Below are 22588 nucleotides of genomic sequence, written 5' to 3'. Positions count from 1 at the left end.
AGTAGCTCTGGGACAGAGCTCAGCTGTACGCTCAGCAGGAACCACTGCCACAAAAACTACATCTCTTGTACCACGTGTCTCCTTTACCAAACTGAGAAGCTTTAAAATCTCTTAAAATAGGAAGTGCTGGACAAGCTTAGTTATAGACATTGTTAAATTTCAGCTTATTCAGTGCTAAAAGAAAGCTTTTATGCCATAGAATTGTATCATAGCACTTCTCTTTCTGTAAACATAATTTTCAAATTCCACAGTGGGAATAATTTAAAATGCATAGACTGAGCAGATGGAGAACAGTAAGGGAATCAAGAAATCCTCCCGTGTTGCTTAATTCCATTTGAAATTGAGCTTCACTGTCCTGAGCCATCCGAGTGCCCTGCAAACAGCAGCACAGTTACTCCAGTTCCCTCCTTCGTTCACACTCACTGACTTCCTCTCCTCTAGCCCTTCCATGTCACATCCCAACTGACCTTCAACCCAGCAACAGTGTAAAGGAGCCAAGATACTAACGTTCAGCTTTTGAAGATTGTGCACAATCTTCCAAGAAAAAAAAAATACCCCACAGTTAAGTTACCTCTGTGGTAGCTCTTTGGAATACAGTCAGGAGAACTTTTACAAAAAATCATAGAATCATAGAATGGTCCAGGCTGGAAGGGACCTTCAAGGCCATCTAGTCCGACCCCCCCGCAGTCAGCAGGGACACCCCCAACTAGACCAGGTTGCCCAGGGCCCCATCGAGCCTCTCCTTGAATATCTCCAGGGAAGGGGCCTCAACCACCTCCCTGGGCAACCTGTTCCAGTGCTCCTCAACCCTCATAGTAAAGAACTTATTCCTAATCTCCAATCTATATCTGCCATTTCTCAGCTTAAAGCCATTGCCCCTCGTCCTGTCACTGCAGGCCTTTCTAAACAGGTTCTCCCCAGCCTTCCTGTAGGCTCCCTTCAGGTACTGGAAGGCTGCTATTAGGTCTCCCCGGAGCCTCCTCTTCTCCAGGCTGAACAACCCCAGCTCCCTCAGCCTGTCCTCGTAGCAGAGGTGCTCCATCCCCCTGATCATCCTTGTGGCCCTCCTCTGGACCCGCTCCATCAGGTCCATGTCCTTCTTATATTGAGGGCTCCAGACCTGCACACAGTACTCCAGGTGAGGTCTCACCAGAGCAGAGTAAAGTGGCAGAATCACCTCTCTGGACCTGCTGGCAACACTTCTATTGATGCAGCCCAGGCTGTGATTGGCCTTCTGGGCTGCAAGTGCACACTGCCTGCTCATGTCCAGCTTCTCCTCCACCAGCACCCCCAAGTCCCTTTCCTTAGGGCTGCTTTCTAATACCTCACCCCCCAGTCTGTACTGATGGTGAGGATTGTTCCGGCCCAGAACTTGCTCTTGTTGAACCTCATGAGGTTTACCTGAGCCTACCTCTCCAGCCTGTCCAGATCCTTCTGGATGACATCCCGTCCCTCTGGTGTATCGACAACACCACACAGCTTGGTGTCGTCCACAAACTTGCTGATGGTGCTCTCAATCCCTCTGTCTATGTCATTGATAAAAATGTTAAACAGTACCGGTCCCAGCACTTTGGATACTTAGCACACTAACTGGAGCAGGTGAAATGGAGGCATTCTTAAATAAATGCATAAAAATGCAAAAAGGGTGAGTTTTGAAATGAAGAAACAGCAAACAGATCAGTCAAACCACCTAGTGCACACAGGAACTGCCCAATGGCCCATTGATCCCAGTATCCCCTCTCCAGCGGTGGTTCAGGAGAGCCCAGTGGGTCGGAAGGGACCTTTGAGCTCTGCTCCTGTTGTGCTGCTCCAGCGCCTGCTTTGGGCCAGGGATTACCCCACCTGCTACTCCTAATGCTTTTATTTTTACACACATTATATTATACAGCCGGTTGTGATACTGCTGTGTAGGTTGTATTGGTAACACAACTACCGTGTGTGGTTGTGGAGACGCCTGTGCACAGACGGAACTACACTCACCTGCTGCTCACTGTAGGTGTGCAACGGGAACAGCGGCTTCTGAAGATCAAACTCTTGGTTGGTGCCGATGCCCATCCGAGCTTTCGATGCCACCGTATCAGCCACTGCTCTGGCTGGGTCTGGTTTCGCAACAACGGCCACCTAAAATACATGATATGAAAATAACAATTACTCTTATCTGTGCAGATCTAAGGTGAGGAAAGGTTGTTATCAATAACCCATGTCCTTTGAGAACATGATAATTCACCTGGTTTAAAAATTTCAAAAGTTGTCCTAAACCACCTTGTATCCACATATAAAAATTGTAAAGCTTAAAACTTGAATCCAGAGTAAAACCACTCTGACAGAGAACGATAATCGGGGAGATTTTTTTCCTGTTTCCCAGTGGAGACAATTCAATTGGCTGGACATCACGTAGCCCTGTGCGAGCCCAGAGCCGCTGCAGAGCGCGGCATCGCCTGCTCCGTGGGCAGACAGCAGAGTTACCCACACATTGCGACTGCCAACTGCCCGTCCTCCAAAACTGGATGGTGTTCTGTGGAGAGAGAGCTTACGCTGCTGCCTCCCAGGAAATAAGCTCAGGCTAAGCTGGAGGCTGGCAGAAACCAGTGCTCCCCAAATACCCGCACCCCCGGTCTGTGCTGGGTGACACGGGTTTGGTCCCACAGCTCTGCAGGGACACTGCCAGAGAAGCCACAGCATCCCCAGGTGCAGGGGAGAGCAGCACCAGTGCTGACACTCACAACCAGCCACCAAAAGAACCCGCTGACTGAATTTAACAACAACCATAGTCCTGGAAGTCCAAACTTTCTTCTTTTTCTGCTGACGGACGCAAAGGCGTTCAGATGGGTAGTTCACAGTTTTTACTGAGTCATGGGCAACATCATCAAGTGATACACCACAAATAACCTAATTCTTTGGTTTTTTCATAACTGCGTCTGGTTTAACTGTTTTAATTTCCTGTGGCTAGATCAGTATCAAAGAGACTGTCAGACAGCACACTGTGCAAGAGTCAAGTTCAGAGTCTACAGGTTTCAGATTCTTTTTCCATTGCTTTTTTCTTTGGGTTAAAACATCCAGACATAGGCTAATGCTACTTTGGAAAATACAGAAAGTTGCACAAGCAAAATAATAAAAGTCAGGGTACCATCTGAATGGTTAAATCCAGAAAAAAATATTTTAAATAGTGTATGCTTTTTTTTTTTTTCCATCTCTTTAACAAACTATCATCTTTGTCTTTACAGGCTGTCAAAATACACAGACTGGATGACTTTACTGAAGATCTTTTTTTTTTTCCACATACAACCAAGGGGCGTATTTTATGAAGCAGTATTTCATCAGTGTGAAACACAGAGAATAAACATCGATTAGAGAAAGGTAATGAAGTGGGAACTCTCCCATCCCAGTCAAGGGCCACTCCAGAAGCATTTTGTACTTTGGTGAGTGAATCGGGTCAGGCCAAAGAGACCAACAGACCATGGCTCTCAACCAGCCTCTCGTCAAACCTGACACAAAGGCAGCGCCATTCAACCAGTAACTCAGAAAAGACAGAATAGAGTTATTATTAAAAATGCATTGACAACCTAAAATAACACTGTTAATACTGCAAAATATTTAACTGAATCAGATTATTAAAAATAAAGCACTATTGACTGGAAATAAGCCCGAGTTCAATGGTTTAAAAAATGACTAAAATAACAGACCAATGATCCCTCAGGTTTACTTATTGCTGTTCTGCTCAGCTCTCCCACAGAAGATGGGTCAGAGTATTTGAACTCTCCTATATTTTTCTTTCTTCTTGCCTTTGAACACCCAAATGCCCCAGTGAAAGCATGTATAAAGCCACAAAACCGCCCAGGAGGGACTCGGGAAGGGTTTTCCTGGCACTCACACAGTGTTTGGGATGGTTAATCCTGAAACCAAGGGACTTGCTGAAGGTGAGGTCAAGGCTGCATCAAATACCAGATTTTTAAGCACAGTTAGTCCTGAGGAGAAACCTGCTGCATTAGTTCTCTTTAAATTACCCAAAATCAAAAGGGTTGGAAGAGCACCCATTCTCCCTCTCTTATTTTCCTTTGGCTGCACATTTAGGCTGCAGCTCCTGAGTGTAAAGAATGTCATCTCCAGATTTTTCCCTTTAATCCTTGGAGATTAGATATAAAAATATAAATGAAGATAAAATTACTTCTTCAAAAGTCAGCACTAGAAAAAAACCCAACAAACCACAAAAATCTAAACACTAACTTTACTATGACAAACATTAGGGAGCATTTTTTGGGATGTCCTTTTTAAAAGAACATGCAAAAGTTTAACAAAGAGTTAAATCTCTCTCTGAAGAAACTTCATATAAGGTCTGTAAGTTTTCAGAATTCCAAAAGAAGTTAAACTACTTGTAAATCTTGCCTAAGACTCAAGGCAGACTTAAGATTATTAAAAAAAAAAATTAATCAAGAAAAAAGACAAATCATATCCAACTTAGAAAAAATAGTATCTATTTTCAGATATCAACAGCTTCTACAGCACAATTTAACATCATAACATTCCTGTTGTCAGTTACAAAGCACACAGAATTTATAACACGACAGAATTACTGTTAGAGTAAGACTAAAAGTGCATTTTAACTTTGTCACTTATTTGTTTTTGATAGATTGTTCTTTTTATCTTTCAGGTAATATGACAGAATGTGTTTGTATCATTACAGTTTATTAAAATACTGTATAAACAGGAAACAAACCCCACCTGCTGCCGGAGCGCTTCCAGGCATCTCTCTTTTTCCTCTTCTTCAAGTGCTTCTCGAAGGGCCAGTTCCTTTTTCTCCAGCATCCGTTTTTCTAGCAGGGCTTGTCTGAACTTCACCCTGCGAAACAGCACACACACAAATGGAAAAAACACCAGGCAGGTGCCATTTTACATTTCTCTTATGACATTTCAGTTTGAAAACTAGTCTGATGTTTTCTATATCCACCTAATAATAATAATACGGTGGTTCAATAAAAAGGCCTGAAAAATGAAAAAACAAAAATGCTTTTTCATTTGAATGCATTATTTTTGTTGGACTTTTTTGGTTCGGGGCTTTTGGGAAAGAGAGTTTTAGAGTTGTATTTTTTATTTGTTTCAGGCTTGTGGTTTGTTTTGGTTTTTTTAAACAACTTGGCTAACCTTTCAGATTTCATTTCTAGAATGCAGATTTTCTCTAGCATGCTTTATATAGCCCTGCTACTCTTTTTTCCCCTATTTTCTTTGCCAAGAAGAAATGTTCTCTGACATCTGTGTATGGCAGAACTCTTTCATGTAACCCTTTCCATTAAAAGAAACACATCACTCCCAATCTTGTTACTGGAAGAAGCAAGAAAACTTGAGAATTACATCCTTCTTCAAGAAAAAGCTGGAGGTTAGCCCAAATAATCCTGAACATTTCCCTGTGGCATTATTTTTGCTGGTCAACTTTGAGCAGCAGGTGCTCACAGCCCGACAGGATTGCTGTGACTGTAGCTCCCCATAGCCCCCAGCCACCCCCCGTTCCCTACGGAGCTGGAGGGCATTCTTCCATACGGCACTTTTAGTCCTTCTGTAGCAGCTACCATGGCCATGCTCTACATCCACAGAATTATCCTTCTTTGGGCCCTTCAAATTTTAACTTGCCTTTAGAGAAATGGAGCAGAAAGAGCCGCTTCAACTACAATAAAGCAAGTAAGCTCAAAGAAGTACATAACTTGTGCTATAAACTGCAAAAATCGTAACTAAACATACAGTTATGTTGGTAGCTAGAAAAGACCATTGCATCAGTAATCCCCTAACAATTATCAGGACAAACGATTCTGTCCCAAGAGAGTGGTCCAGAGCTCCCTGAGGATGCCCCAGAGAGGTTTCGATTTCTTCTGTAGCCACTGTACTTCAGGCAGAGGAATGCTGACAGCAGTAATCTTCAGAGGTAACTCTGTTCCAGGGAGAAAGCCTAATCTGCTTTTTATATGAAGAAAATGTAATTATGAGCAGATATTCATATATTTTTTTCTGAAAAAAATGACAAAAATTATATTATATTGAAAACCTGTCACTCTGCCTGAGCTGACTACGGTACATGTTCCAACACACTGGTGTGACCAAATGAGAGACTCAGTGCCCTGGGAAGTTCTGTGAGTTCCCAAAGGGAACACTGAGGGGCACTCACCCGGCGCTGATTTGAATGCTGTCCCCACTGCAGCACTTTTCATGTACACGGGGGTGTGAGGCCTTGCTAAATGGAAAGGGTTTAGGTTTATGGCGTTTCCATACGGGAAAGTGACTGCAGTCGGTCAGCAGAGCGGCCGGCGGGCAGGGCAAGGGCCCTGCATCTGCTCCTGAGAAGCAGGTTCATGTTTTCCTGACCGTGATGTCCCAAGGAGATCATCATCTGCTCAGGCTGGAGAGCGAGGCCAGCACTAACAAAGATTAAGTTTCACTGTCAGAGGGTGATGGCAGAGCTATGGAAGGTACACCCAGGGAGGGCAGAGAGCCCTGTAAACACATGTTCCACTGCACATCGTGTTCCTCGTGGAACATTCTTCCAATGCTTCTTATACTTGGCTTTAAATATTTACTTGAGCTTTGATTTTACAGCATCCTCATCTAAATAAATTTGCTAATTCTCTTTCACTCTATTATACTTAGTAATATTTTAGCTACTATTTCTTCAAAGTAAACTTAATTTTATAGAAAAGCTTAAAATTAAAATGCCTTAATACTCAATTTTGACTCTAAGTACCACAGTAAGTAATAATTTTAATAAATCACCAGCTGAAAAATGAGCTTAGCTGATTAGTTTCAGTAAAGCTACCTTTTTGAAGTATTGTGGGTACACACTTACGTCATTTTTGATAAGCATAATTTCATTAAAACTCTGCTTTCAGACACTGTCTCATAAATATTCAATAGGAAAAGATGCCCTACTATGTTTATTATGAAAGCTTTAGCAAAACTTTAAAAAATTGGGTTATAACGTAGGTAGGTTTTTTTCCCTATATCACAACTTCTCCTGTTGACTGTAGTCAGTTGACTAGATCTCCTCCCAGCAGCAGGAAGGCCTGTGGCAGTGCCTGAGAGGCTCTGCTGGCGTGTCCACCCGCGACAGGCTGAGTCAGTGCAGAGCCGCCGAGGCGCGAGGCAGCCGGGAGGGAAAGTGTTTTACACACTCACTCCTCAGATGAAATTCTTGCAAAGAGCAATCTTTTCCTCAGCCTCTCCCACCCTTGTGCTCAGGGCAGGCTCCGGCAGCAGCGGGGATAAGGCCCCCGCAGGGGCTCCCACTCGCCGTGTGACGGGAGAACAGGGCTGTGCCAGCCCCTTCCCACAGCCAGAGAAAACATCTGTACAACCCCATGCCGATTTAATTCTCACCCTGCAAACCTATTGCTTTGGGGAGCAAATATTCTTTTAGAACATTTCACGTCTGTTCGATCTGTTCCGTTCCTCAGGCCCCGATGGAGGGCCTGACTGAAACTCATTGAATTAAGGAAGGGAGAAGCGGGCTGTCAGCCACAGACAAACATCTGCCCTTTGGATGCTCATTCTTGAAGCACAATAAGACTTAAATGCAGTTTGTAGTTCTAGGATGCCACATTACAAGAGAGCTTATAACTCAGTGTCCTAAAGACACGGGCGTGCAGAGCCTGCTCAAGCCACTGGGAGCAGCTGAAGGTGTGATGCCCCGTTGGCACGAAGGCCCAGCTGCTGCAGAAGCACACCCACGCTCACATCTCCACTCCGGGTGGGCCACGGCAAACACATCTTGCCAACACTAATTCACATCCAGTTTAACAGGGTTAAGTCCTGCTGAAGGCCAGCAAGGAGAGCACGCACCATTTATCTAGTACCTGCTGTGTTTCTGGAGCATTTCTCTCTCTGGTGGAGCTGCCATCTACTAAACCTCCAGCTTTTTAAAATAAAAGGATCAGAACACTCCACTTTCCTTTTCAAATGTGGCCAGCCCAGACCCTTTACAATACACACCAGTAACCAGAGCTCCTGTCCAGACAGTTTTGGTCTCGGGTTCTTAGCCTGAAGAAGTTCAAACCTGCATTTTCTGCATTATCAGCAACTAGGGAGAAGATGCGATGGTCTGGGCAAGGGCACCTCCACCCCTGTTTTAGAAGCCGGACCAGTATTCACAAACAATACAAAATGAATGGGAGTAGAAGAAAGCAAAAAGGAGTGTGCTTTTTTCCCCACTTGTCAGGGCATTTGACAGGTTCTGGGCAGATCTAGGTTCTTATTCCAGCCCCATGATTTTTTTAAATACGGTCTTACAAATTTTGTATGAACTGACTGTTGGATAAAAAAATGAACACAGTATAGATATTGTGATTTGAGCAGAAACCACAGCACAATCCTCTTCCCCTTCCCCAGGTTTCTGAATGCAGATAGCACTGCTATTTAGGATTTTGTGTGGAACTCCCTACTCTCAGCATCCTTCACTTGAGCAGCACCCGTGGGAGCTCACACAGCTGCAGCCCATGGGTGCCGAGGCGAGAGCTGGGTCCCAGCTGCTCTGACAACAGCTCTAGGACACACACACAACATACAGCTGCAGCTACCCAGGAGCTTACAGGGCAAGGAATCACGTGTCCAATCAGTTACACGTCTCCACTGTCAGACAGTCACTAAGCAGAGGAGTTGTAGAAAGCAAATTTGGAATTAGTCACTGGAAATTCTACATCCAGTTTCAGGTGCCATTAACCCTTTTCTTCGATCTGCTCATAGCTCTGCCTGTTCAGCATCTCGCAATTGCAAAGTGAGATGTGAATAAACAGAGCAGCACAGTGACTCGGTGATAATAATTTTCTTTTTTATAAACCTGATTACTTAACTTTAATTTTAAAAGTAATTCAGGGTAACAGCAGGCCATTTTTAATGTCTCATTGTACCTATTAGAAACTCTATGCACTGTCCAGGCCGTATCTTGTACTTGGAATAGCCAGCTGGCTCGCTGTCTAAAAAATCTTTTATTTTCCCCAAAAAAGCCTGAAAACGTGCCAGATGAGAGCTGTGGTACTGGCCTGTGCCATCTCTTATGATCAGTTCTGCAGAGACTCAATCCCAATTTCCGTGCTGCCACAGGTGAACCAGGTAAGGATGCTGTCAGCTCCTGCAGGACCGCAGCCCTGCACCACGAAGCCGCTGTGCCAGTGGCTGCCTCCCTCCAGGACAATATTTGAGGATGCCCTGTACCACACTTGTAGCACCACAGCATCCAATAGCAGTGACACCTCTCTGTCCTGCTCTGATTAATGCTGCTGAAGGCTTTGAGGATGAAAAGCATTAAGAATTTAAAAGAATTATTAATCTCCACAAACAGCAAGCACTGATCTTTAAACTGGTTTATTCTGTACAGTACACGAATTTTGGGAAACATAATGCTAAGCATTTACCGACTTTTGATTCATAACAGCCTGAAGGTGTGATTATTTCCTTCTTGCATTCTTCAATGAACTGTGCCATTTCCTTATATTTTATTCTGCAAGGTTTATTAGCATAAGAAAAAGAACATTCCCCAACTGTATGGCAGAGTGCAGTAGGTGGCTTAAAAGAAAAGTCATTTTGTCTTGACCAGTTCTGCTGAAAGCTCAATAATTCAAGTACGTGTGCTTCTTTTGCTATAAGCTAAAATCAGTGCAGTATTTTTAAGGAAAGGATTAGATATATTTGTAGCATAAGGATACAGACATTTAAATTTAACTGTCTGTAGGGTATCATAACAAAATAAGATTGCTTCCCACAGAACACGTAAGATGGAGTTTAATATTCTAAATGCAAATGGTTACTTTAATCTTATTCTAATTTCATTTGTGGTCCATGCAACCTGGTGGCTCCCTCTATGTAAAAAAAAAAAGTAAGCCTGTGATTTGAGAGCAATTATAACCAGACTACAAACCTTTCTGTGCTTCTCTATGAAATCAATATGGCTTCACCAGGTCATTAAAGGCCATATTCTGCAACAAAGGCTTGGCAAGAATTCACAAGTTAACAGGCTGAAGTCCTAAATGACATCAAAAAGGCGAAGAGCATCCACAACTAGATGCTCAGTTTAAGACCCTCTAAAAGAATAATAAATATCTTTGAGGCTGTTAAGCACTTAATGTGCTCCTCTGACTTGCCTCTCAAACAAAACAAACCTGATTGTAAGCAATTCTGCAAAGAGGGAATGCAGGTCTTAGAACCCAGCTACAATTAAAACATCAGAGAGGGAGCTGGGTTTAATGTGTGTATCCTATCAGCACTACAACAGTTCAGAGCTTATGAAGGTCCAAAACTTTGATGGATATGAGTGAATTCAAACTAACAAATAAATTGGATCTGATATATGACCCTGATCAGCCTTGGTATACGGACTGGGGTAACTGCCAAATAGGAAGAAAACCAAAAATTACTTATCTCGGTTTATTCTAATTCAGAAAGTTGGGAGATCAAAGCAAATTATATTATAAGAAGTATCCTATTGATACTACAGGTATTCATATTTAATTTCTTTTACCTTTCTCTGTCTTTAACTGCTTGTTCAGCCATTAATTTTCTTAATTCCTCCAGACGTTGTAGATCTTTCTCTTCCTGTTCTTGCCACTTCAGCTCTTTCTCAGCCCAGTACTTTTTCAGCTAGAGTTTGAACAAATACAGTAAACAAAACAACAATCATTCACAATCCAAGGCAGTGAGAACAAAGTAAGAAAAGCATTATGTTAAAGAAAATCCAATATTGATCTTTTTAGAATAGAATTTATATTTTAGAACAGTGTATGCCAACAAAAGATTTACTAGCAGAACGAGAGGGTGTGGAGCCCCCCAACAGAAACAGTAAAATCGGAGTGTGGACACTTTAATTTGAATATAACTTTCAGCTCTGCAAACTGAAGACTACACTTTCCTTCGCTCCTTGCTTTGCTACTCGGCCATCAAAACCTTTAGTGACACTGCTTGAGGGAGGGGATGTTCCTGGAGTGAAAATGCCCAAGGTCAGCTCCAACGGCTGGATCCACCCCAGCCCAGCTGCTTTGGCCAAGGTGGGGAGCCCACTGAGGAAGAGGAAGAAGCATGAGTGGTCCTCGTGGAAGTATGAAGCTTTTCCAGAGCTGAGTGAGAAAGAAAGGCCAGGCTGTGAGACCTGAGCAGGGAAGCTTGTCTGGGAAGCTGGGGGGGTTTGAATACAAAACGAGGAATTGGGATTTAAAGTAAGTATCGTTGAAGTGAAACTCATTCTTCATTTAAAAAATTTCTACAGGATTCCAACAGCCAGTGCAGTTCTTCAAAGAGAACTGGTGGAATTTGCACCAAGCCTGTAAAACCCACCGTCCCTGACCTGCAGCCTCTTGCCCACCCTGGCACTAAGCTGACCCACCCTGCCTGTTCCAGCCACCAACACCCCATAACAACCCATCGTAATACAACCCATAGTCCATGTCATCTCCAACAAGTGTCACATATTCTGTCTTCTGAGGTATCACGTGCTCTTTTCTGCACTACCCCAACAAGGAGAGTGGGGGTGGCAGGGGAGCCCTGCAATGGTCAGTGCTCTCGCCATTTCTCACTCTTTCATTTCCACTTCTTTTCTCCACTCCACATGCGGGTACCAGGAGAGAAAGACAAGCTGGGACACAGCACTAATGACATACCCCGATGTACTTCCAACTCAGAACCCAAGCAATAGCCAGAGAACGGCACGGTGCTTCATATGACCCCAGAGCTGACTGAGAAACCCCTTAATTCCTTGGGCCCAATGGGCTGCTTGGCAATTGCTATGACAAATAGTAAGAGAAAAGCTACAAAATTCAATAAAAATTATTGCTTCCAGCAAAACAAAGATAGTGTTTACCTTGAAAACCAAGACTGAGTTTTTGAAAAGACTGTTTATGATGGCAGAAGCGTATGACAATGCTGCCACTTGTAATTCACTGACAAAACAGCACTATGTTTCTAAAATTTAACATACAGCTGCAATAATAGATAACAGAAGCTTTAGAAAAAGATGCAAACATCTAAGATGATCTTAAGAATTTTAATAATCTATGAAAATGTTAATTATAAAAGCAATTAAAATCATACCTCAATAATCTGTTGCTTTTACAACTAAATGCATACAGTTACTGTGAAGATCCCTACTTCCCAAAATATAGGTAATTTCTTACAATGAAAATTACTTATGGAATCATCTCACATAGGAAAAGATTTATAAAATGGCAATAAAAATAACTTCTGTATCATCCACTGAACTATACTGAATTTAAGCTTCTTTTGGAAATTTCAGTTGAAATGGCAGTCAAAATACCATCCTCTTTATATGATTGACTTATGTGCAGAAAAACCTTTAACTATGATGATTCAGAATAAAACAAGCCTTCCAAACAGTGCTCATATTTCAGAATTCCCAACCTATAAGCCAATCATTTTTTTATATAGGCTATTTTTCTACACACAAAGGGCATGAACACAGGGATGACTATAACCATATTTCTTATAATGCTTTTATTTAACATTGTTTGTAATACTTGTATTTATGAAATAAAACTCTCTTTTGCAATTATTCCACTCTTGTATCCACAATGCCTGAAGGCTTTCTCATAAACTCTAATTAGGGACCAGTGGATATTTCTGAAATTCCCTATTTAAATATATAGGAAAAAATCTGATCGGCAGTGGAATAGACCAAACACAGCAACTGGCATTTCAGATTTATGTCATGTTCCCCATTCCCAGGTTTGGGATTACTTGAAATACCCCTGCCTAGGCTACAAACCAGGTAGAGCATCCCTTTCCAATCTGTATTTTTCTGATTCCTATCAAAAGTGAGAGTATTCCGTGCATTTTTCAGGAAAGAAAAACATCTCTTGAAACAGACTTTTGGACAATCAGTTGCAATTCTGCTAACTATATGATTCAGCATATTTTAACAGAAAGATTGTGCTTTGCCAAGAATGTATATTTCGTCTTTAAGATAAATTGCAGAAGAAGAATAAAATCAGGGGACCAACGTAAGCAGAGACTTCTCAGAGACAGGAGAGACAGGACACATGCAATGTGCAAATGTAGTCATGAGTAAGAACTCACAAATAAAATAAAACTAACTTGAAATTAGGCAGCTTTTCCAGTTTTGGCTCTAGGGACCTGCAGGAATAAAGAGGAGACACCAGTCTCTATCTGGAGACAAGGCTCCAGCAGCTCCAGCTGCTTCTCCCCAGGTAGTGCTTCCAGCCAAGTGCTTCTCGGCAGAGGTGCTGGTATCACTTCCGCACTTACACAGAGTGCCACCAGGAATACAATGAGCCATGAGGGCTTCTGCTCTTGACCCGCTTGGCACGGTATGAAGACGTGTTTCTTTGGACAAAGCAAGGAAAACACATTTGAGTGCTATAAAAAGAGATTGGGAAATTCCAAGCAGCACAGGACTATTTTCATTCTTCTGCTACAGCAGCCAGACTCCCCTGCGTGCAAGTCATTCCTTTTGCTCTGTTGTAATTTCTTTTCTGCTTTTGGTACGTGTTGGAAATTGTTTTAGTAACAACTTAATCAAGTTGCTGTAAGAGTATGGATTGCTTTGTGTTGGTTTTTTTCCCCTGCCATAGACACATTTACCAACATGAGAATCCATCCAGTTGTCGGGCGTCTAACCGGCCCTGTTGAAGTCCCACCAGAAAGCGTTTGCTCCCAGTAAGGTACGTTACACAGAAACGTGGCAGATAAATAAAGACACGAAGGCAAAGTCTAAAGAGAAAACATGGCAATGTACATAAAGATTTTGTTTTCCTCCTCCTTTTGCTCAAGTTTTCTGTAGTGCAACGCGCACTGATGTCAATAAAGCCTTCAACACACGTCACGAAAACACTCTGCTTGGAACAGCTAAGCCTTGTTTTCCTAAACTCTGCTTCTAACTGGCCTGTTATTCTGTGGTTTGGGCTGGGCTCTGACCGAACGACAGGTGCTCTCTTTAACCTCTCCCCCCTAAAGGAGCACAGCTTTTGGGGACCCTTCCTGCAAACACCTCAGCACGAGCAGTCCCATCCGAGTCAGAGAGACTATTTGCTTATTTTTCCCAGAAATAATTATGCAGTCTTAGCAAATCTACCGCAGGCGAGTTGGACTCTAAGCAAGCCAGATTTCAGTGTAAAAAATAATCAGAAAAGGAGGTTAAATTTTAATTAAACAACCTCCTGGGCTTTTGCCATATCATTAAAATAAAAAGGTCAAAGCAAATACACGTGTGACACAGCTTGATTTTCTAAAAGCATTCCATTCACCATAGTGAATTTCTGATGACCCAGGATGTTGAAGTGTAGACCGATGCATCAAAGCCATGTCCCAAGTGGTCACCACACAAGTTACTCAGCATAAGGTGACCCAGACCTGCCACAGGCTGAAAGGGTTAATACTGCCCCTGTGCTCAGCCCACTCCTCAGGGCCCTTGCTGCAAAGAGCAGTGGGAGATCTTGCAGACAATGTTCCGTAAGGCTCATTTGCTGCATTGCAGCACACTTAACTGCAGCACTGGAAGCTCTCAGAGCCTGCACACAGCTCACAAGCAGAGATCTGTACGAGCTACAACTCCAGCAGAGCCTCTCGCTGGGTCTGTGTGACACCGACATACTCACAATTATTTTTCTGTGCCTTTTTTTTCTTTTAGAAACGTAATGAAGTAACAGAACTGATGTGTAAGAGCGGACAGTAGCAAGACTCATTTGCTCATCTCTCTGCTAATACTTCACAAGAATACAAGGTAGTGAGAGCAGCTCAAGATTTTAAAGGCAATTGTACCCATTAACATATGCAAAAATGTATGAAAGTTTCTCATACTTTCTCCTTGTCATGAGCTCTGCGGATCATTTCCTGTTCTCTCTGCAGCCTTTCCTCCTCAGCTTTCTTTTCTTTTCGTCTGGCAGCTACAGCAGCTTCCAGTTGAGCAGCCTCTTCCTGCTGGGCTTTCCACTGGAGAACCTGGGGGAAAGGGGCGAGAAGTCAGTCCCGCGGCAGCGCCAGGAACACTGTGATGCTGCCAGGCTGGGACAAGGATGGAATCCCACCAAATCCGTTTACAAACGGGGATTTCTAGTCTTATCACCAGCACATAACCACATAGTGAGCACTGCCTTCTCACGTGTTAGTGTGTGGTTCACAACTGCCTGGCATAATACACAATAAAATCACATATGAAAAGGTTTTAAGTAAAATTGCCAAAACCGCCTCAGTAACATCAGATATTACATTCCCCCTCAATGCTTACATGTTCAATAATGTGTACATTTCTTAGCAAACCTAGGAACAAATGGAGACCAACCCTAAACGACCAACTCTTTTTGTAACAGGTTTGTCAAGCGCTAACACAACTCCACATTCCTCAAAGGAACAACCATTTCAGCCATTTTTCATCTGGTTTTCTATACTACAATAAGTACTTCAATACTAAGATATTAAAATACTTTTTCCCCACCCTTTCTGCATTTCACCAGCTCTGTGCACAGACTCTATTAATTCTGTTCTGTGCTTATGAAAGATTTTTGTTGACAAGCCCAGGGCTCCTCGCAGTCCGAGGCTCCCAGCGAGCTGCACCTTTGATTGATGCCGTGTTTGCCCCTCTCTTTGCTAAAATAGCAATTATATTTTGTTCTTTTCAAAGTGTCTCCACAGACTAAACACTGATGTGACTTTTCACGTGGTGCAGGTAAGGTAATAACATGAAAATAACATGAAGTTTTACAGTGGTTGAAAAAGAAAACTCTATATTAAAAGATTTCAAGATAGCTTATTAAAGAGACACTGCCTGCAATGGATGCCCTGTGTACTCAGACTACAACAGTTATTGTCGCCTCCTGCAGCCTCAGTTTATCTTTAGAAGTTCAATGCAGTTTGCTACTATACCCAAGCACAAGCATCAACTGGCATGGTTTTTAGGTTTTTGATAAAACTACTGAGTTTTGGGGATCTTCAAGCAACTGTCATTTACACAGTTATCAGCCCACAGCACATGCAACTTTTCCAGATTCAACTCCATCCCCGAAGATAAGAACTAGGATTTAGCTGAGCATTAAATCCTTTTTAACCTCTTCCATTTTTTTTAACTAGTTCTCAGTGCAGGCCTGTTCAGAACTGTGTTTCACCTTCTGAAACCTCCTTTCTCTCCTTTCTAGAAAGAACAGCTAGGAGCAGCTAGGAGACAGCCACTCATTCAGGAGATGTTTTACAGGAAAAGAGCAAAGGCCCAACTCAAAAACTCTCTTTGTGACTAGGAAAAGGTAGGCAGTGAGGAGAAAAAAGGCACAAGGTCCTGAAACCCCAAACCTCTCTACTTCCCTCCTTTTCCACCTAATTAGAACAATGTTACTAATTATTTTAGGGGGCAGTGGGGTAGAAACAGAGAGAAGTTTGTCTGTGCCAGCAGGTATTAACAGCACTGAATGAATCCCAGAAAATGTAGTGGGCTGGTTTGCATGAGGAATGTGCAGTTGGGCAGGGATGCTATGGGGTAGATTAGGATATATATCTGCAAACTGCCCCTGTCCAGAGGTATTTGAGTGTGCAATGGCAGTCAGCACAGGAACAGCTGTTTTTCTTTTAGCTATTCTTACAGAATTATTTCAAACTGGAATTCAAACTTGTACAGCACAGAAATACAAACTAAAAGCGTCACTGCAGTGTTAGCACAGATACCACTCCTCATATGTGATCTTTCTCCTCAGCATTGTGAAAATGCTCCCTTAATAGCATCTTAATACACAATAATAATAAAATTGTTAATGAAAGACATATGTGGCAGAGCTTCTTGGCAGTGGTAAAACTAGCCCTTCATCCCTCAAAAGCCAAAAGCACAATTCCCACCCCCCAGTCCTTTTCCTGCCAGTCCCAGGTACGTGAAGGTTATGTCAGAACTGGGGAGCACACGGAGCACTTGTGGGACACAGAGAACACTGTCCTCCCCCGCCCCAGTTTGCCATTAATTAGAAGGGACATATTAGCATAAATAACCCTTAGACATAAGTACTGTAATATAAATAGCTCAAAGCATCTACATTAGATCACGTCATTTTTCAGAAAAGAGAACTAAATGTGACTGGTCCCACTTGGATATATACAGCATATGCATCACTTACCTTCGCTGCCTCAAAACAGGTTATTAAAAGCAGTACTGGGCAAAAATGTTTGCTAAGTAGTATGCTTCCCCCCAGTAACACCATGCTTTCAGTCACCCCAAATACATTTACTGAATTCAAGCAGTGTGTTCCCAATTTTTATTTAATGATTTGATTACTCAAAGTAGCTTCAACCAGGGTCTTCTCATTCCCTGAGATTCCTTCATTACCAGAGCTGTTCCACTTGAAAATCGCCAAGAACCAGAAGAGTGTCTCTCTTCCAGTGTCCAGACATTCACTTGGGCATGTCTTCTCTGCCGTCCACTCTTCCCTTTGACACCAAAGAATTATTCTGGTGTAGAGGGGAACTCACTTGCTCTGTAGTTCAGTCCTCACACCTTTCTCCCATACCAGGTCCCACACTCAGTTCTGGGACTCAAGTCTTTCTCTCCTGTCATCTAAGATCTTATTTACATAAGTTTGTTCACAAGTAAAAAACATCAAGTCCACAGGCAGATGCTGTAGGATCCAAACAAGTTCAGGCATTTAGCTCTGTTTTTAGGCATAACAGAAATGCGTCTTCTTGAAGAATTTGCAAAGCAAGGATTCTCATGATGCAGTTGAGCACAGGGGCACTACCGAAAAAGCAGGAAAGCAGCAGGTAAGAGGATCTAACACACTTTCTTAGGAGAGCTGTCTGAACTCTCCCACGTTCTGAAGAGCCACGGAGGGTGATGAACAGCCAGGTACAAGGAGCAAGATGGAGTCAGACCTTTATTTCAGGTTTTTCTATAGTTCTGCCACTGGTAAATTCAGCACTAGATGGGGTCTAAACAGCTTGCTTAGCTCGGCAGGAATGAAACTGGATAAATGAGGCCTTAAGCAAAAGATTGCTATGTAGCAGAGGTTTATTAGCTGGATCCTACAGAGGAGGCCAGCGGGTCTGGGCCCGTCTCACACAGAGGCAATGACAAACTGAGTGGTATTTCTAAGCTGTACAAGAAAATACCATCAATGGGCAAAGAAATCCACAGCAGCTCCGCACCCTAAAGCCAGCAAGTTCCACGGGAAGTGTCAGCAGAAGAATGTGTATCACTCCAAGAAAACAGCCAGTTACAATTTCAAACCATTCATCTCCACAGAAACAGGGACCAATAACAGAAACAGGAGGAGGGTTACAGGAGCTGATGGTACGAGCGGGTGAGAGACTTCCAGAGGGAAGGTGTCAGTTCTCCTAAGGCCCTGTTTTCTGGAGCTCAGGGGCAGGACCCGGATGGAGCCTCCCCCACACTGTGTAACACAACGTCTCCCTCTAAACAGAAATTTTATAGGGATTTTGGAAGCAGTCTGCTCATGCATTTAGCAGCTTAAGAAACTAAAATGAAATGCTAAATTGTTTCAGTTACCCTTCACTTGCCACGCTAATAGACTTAAAAAGGAATGTTTTGAAAATGAATGTGGAAGAATATGCAGTCGTTTCTACTTCACTCCTGAAACAGAGTGAAGCAAAAACATACACATGAAGCTTTAAAATCTAACAATAAATAGAAAATGAAAGAAAACTGCTAAAAGTCTACTCAGATTGGAGCTAGAATAAACTGAGGAAGCATTCGAAGGAACTTTAAACTTCTGTAATAACATCATTGAGATTTTCTGAACTGAAATGAGGTAACAGTAAAAAAGCTTTTTTTAAGCTTGTATTTTCCTACATCCTGCTTCACACTCCTTTCAAACCCTCTTCAATAATGAGCTATATGTCAATGTAAGTGGGCTCATGACATGATGCAGCTTCGGTTTCCTCCAAGTCTGAGAACCCTCTTGATGCTTTACTGGTCTTCACTAGGTCTGAATGTACCTGTTACCATGGCCTCAGCAGAAGCTGCAGCCCCAACTGACACTCAGGGGAACCACGGGCTGGGAGCGGGGCTGAGAACGGAACCGGCCCAGCAGGGCACGTCAAGCTGATTGAAGGAAAGGAAACAGCAAAAAAGCAGTAAGCAGATACCAATCCAGTCTAAAATCTTTCATTCATTTTGATAAGAAGTTGTTTACATGGCATGTGTTAGACGCCAATTTCATGACGGGCCATAATCCCTTTCTGCAGTTATTTGCACGTAGCTCTTCTGTTAAGCCTTTTGATTCAAGGCAGAAATCAATCTTGGGGCACAAACTGGGTTTTCAACAGGTTTTATATAAACAAGTGAGCATAACTAAGCATCAAATATATAACTTCACTCAGCTGACACAACATTAATCCTGCAATGGGGTCCCTCAGACAAAAGTGATGTGCCAATAACTCAGTGTGTATCTCCACTGCCTTCTACAACATCACCTGCACTGCCCTCCATCACCGCCTGCCACAGCGACTCGCTCCCAGTAGGATCTGCTTTACATTTACAGCTCCTTACTTCTTTCAAATGCATGAGCCCGTCGCTGATCAAGAAAACGTGTAATCAGAGCAATGGAAGGGAAGTTTCATTGTATTACACCTTCCCACAATACCCATTTATTATTTTCTGTAAGCAGCATATGAGGTTAGTTTACATTATCACTGCCCCTCTCACATTCATGTAGTCCGTGCCTTTTATTAAAGCAAAAGAGGAGTCACCTCCTATAAAAAAATAATTCATTATTGGGAAAAAAAAAAGGAAAAAAATTGGTAGAAACCAAAAAAGCACTGTTTGCAAAATATTTACGAAATGTGAGTCAGTAGGTTGGCATTATGCCATGTCTTCCCCACATGAAGACTCAAAGTCACATAGGATAAAATGTTCTTGACAGAGCTGAGCTAAAGTGTTCTATTATGCAAAAAATATAAAAAATTAGGAATTAAACAGTTGATTCAAATGTCAAAAAATTTCACTTTTGAACCCCCCTGGAACATTAAACACCTCTCTGCTGGCGGGTATCTCAGTCCCCAGCCTGGCGTTGTTTTGGTGCCAGCCTGGCTACTAAGGGAACTTCTCAAGGGAGGACCATCCGCAGGGACGGTGGGGGCCAGAAGGAAACACTCCCCACCAGTGCCCTGCCCACAGCGTCACAGGTTGGAAGCTGAGGAGCCAGACTGTCAGTGCTGCTGACAGCAGGGTGTCGGGGAGAGCCTCCCTGGAACCAGCAGGGACCCCCATTCCCCTGCCCCCTGCAGCCAGCTCCTACCGGATGCTGAATTTGCAGCGTTCCTACGTTTTAAGCTTTTCAGGAAAACCCGCTGTACTCCCCAGGTTTTTCCTGCAGAGGTGGTATTGTGCAGGTCTGAAGAACAAAAACACTCCTGACCAATAATCCTGATTCAGTAAGGCAGTAATCTGGGAGCACAGAATGCACCGAAAAAATTAATGTGCTCTTGATTGCATTCTTTCATTCCTATGAGTGCAAAATCAGAAGGGAAGAGTTTACTGTGTCAACAGCAAATGTTCCGTTTAAATATTTTAAAAATTCTAGTAGTTAAACTAATATTGAAAAATACACTGAAAACTGGATGCCCTATTGCCTATTTCACAAAGAAACTTACATTTTAGCAGCGCAAGCTCTGCCAACATTAAGTTCTAAAAGTTTTTAATTACAAGCAGCATTTCAAGTACATTTCACAGTTCATGTATTATTAGAGGAGCTTTTGCCAAGTGAATTATTAAATTGCTGTGCCGAACAGAATGTGTACAAGGCTATTTTCAGTTCATTATTTCAATATTGCATTTACAATAACGTAAAGTACACTGCAAACTAATTAAAGTAATAAATTAGTTCTTTCACTCTAACATCTGAATAGTAATAATGTATTTACCATGTACTTAATGCTACAGATACATCTCTTTTAATGACAAAACAATGTTTGAGAGACTTTCCTTGGGAATTCCCATTAAATTAGCAGAGGGTAGCACAGCACCATGCAAGGTGTTCTCCATAAGGAGCATGGCCTTACACCATGAGCAGAGGCTGCCACTGCCCAGGTGACACCAGCGAGGTGGCCCCAGGCTGTTGCAGCAGCCACAGGTGGGGACACAGGAACAGGGGCTGCTCGGGGAAGGTCACGCCAGGAGCAGAGCTCACCTTTGAGAACCCAGGCGAGAAGGAATGTGCTACCAACTCACAGCACACCAAGTGACCGGGAGGAAAGTGTCACTGCACAGAGCTCCAGATCAGTGCTCTTCCAGGCTACGACGTGCTACAGATAGAATAAGCTGCTAAAATTTACATTCTAAGCAAGAATTCCCAATAATCGCATGATAAAGCCAGGACTGTTTTTCATAACTACAGGCATAAAAAGAAAATCCTCTGATATCCCCACCCTGAGTCTCTCCAGCTCACTCTTCCATCCTTATAAAATGACCCGATCCCAACACACTTCAGCCTCTCTCAGAGCCTTATTAATCTTTGAAACATCTCTGCACACATTTCCCTACTTTTATTATGCAGCATTTTTTTCTTCTTCAAACTGTGCACAACTGACTCCAAGAATGCCTGGGAAATAAATTTTAGAGGCTCCCATCAAGAAAAATAACTTCACAAACAAAGATGGCACATATCAAAAGAGGAGCTGCAGAAGTGGAAGGCATGTGTGGAGGAAGCCTAGAAGGGAATGCCTTCCCAGCCTGGGGAGACAGCCAGCGGGTCCACGGCGGTGGCACCCAGCTACTGAAAGAGCAGTGGCTGCAGCAGCCAGGGCTCCACGGTCAGACAGCGACTGCAAGGTGACTAGGGATTCAAATACTATTTGAAAGAATTAAATCTAAAAAAAATTCCTAAGCATAAACCAAGGACTCTCGGAATGCATCCACATATATTTGTCCCACAGTTCTTACTGGTTGTTCTGCAAAGTGGGTAGGAAATCCCAATAAGCAATAGACACAAAGTGTTATTTCATGTTTCCCAGGGACAGCATGGACTACCTGTGCTTAGTGTTACATGGCACACGTCATCTGTGCCAAAAATTGGTGTAAGTAGCAATAAAATTCCCATTGTGTAGCAAAATTCCATGTTAGGCTACTAAACTAAAGGTACCCTTGGAAACAGAGAACAAGTTCAGCAGCTTTTTGGCTTGTCCAGCGAGAGCCCAGACAGTCATTCGGAACCACAAAATCAGCTCCGGAAAGGATGAGTGCCAAACTGTATGGGAGCCTCATCTGTTCCTCTTCCATAGGATTTATCCAGGCTGGAGTTCTCCAGGCCACCCGAGGCCTTCCCACAGACCGCACTGTGCTCACGTGGAGCTCAACAGAAAGAGGAAGCTTGGAACCAACAGAGTCCAAAAGCATAGCAAGAGGTGTCCACAGCTCAAATAACCAGACTGATGTACTTCTACTGCCAGGACTAGCTCCTCTGCTCTCCTGCCCTCCTTCCCAAGGGCATGGTGATCCTCTCCACCCAGCCCTTCTGCCCCGTTTCTGGCTGAACAGGGGACTGAGAGTTATCGCATTTATGGTAAGTCAGAGAAAACTTTTCATTTTTCCAGATGGAAGCCACAAGGCACAGAGGGGGAAAAAAGTGCCTCTTAATTGCAAGTTTGGATTCAAACAATGTCAACCATG

At 43.0% G+C, this 22588-nt stretch overlaps 1 protein-coding gene across 6 annotated transcripts in view; it reads right to left on the bottom strand.

Annotated features, from left to right (window-relative positions):
• CCDC148 (coiled-coil domain containing 148) overlaps window positions 1-22588 on the bottom strand; it is a 71666-nt gene that overhangs the window by 1517 nt on the left and 47561 nt on the right. For 5 of the 6 annotated variants that reach the window (XM_014966502.1, XM_014966503.1, XM_014966506.1 and 2 more), the window contains 4 exons: window positions 14794-14934; window positions 10490-10608; window positions 4720-4837; window positions 1981-2121 (listed from right to left, as the gene is read on the bottom strand). In XM_014966502.1, the coding sequence (XP_014821988.1) occupies window positions 1981-2121; window positions 4720-4837; window positions 10490-10608; window positions 14794-14934 (519 nt within the window). Of the gene's footprint in view, window positions 1-1980; window positions 2122-4719; window positions 4838-10489; window positions 10609-13071; window positions 13321-14793; window positions 14935-22588 lie in introns of those variants that run through there. The other variant, XR_001414576.1, reaches the window with a different exon arrangement.

The sequence above is a fragment of the Calidris pugnax genome, unplaced genomic scaffold (genome assembly GCF_001431845.1).
Source record: "Calidris pugnax isolate Ruff unplaced genomic scaffold, ASM143184v1 scaffold48, whole genome shotgun sequence".
Taxonomy (NCBI): domain Eukaryota; kingdom Metazoa; phylum Chordata; class Aves; order Charadriiformes; family Scolopacidae; genus Calidris; species Calidris pugnax.
This window is presented reverse-complemented; position numbering and strand designations above follow the sequence as displayed.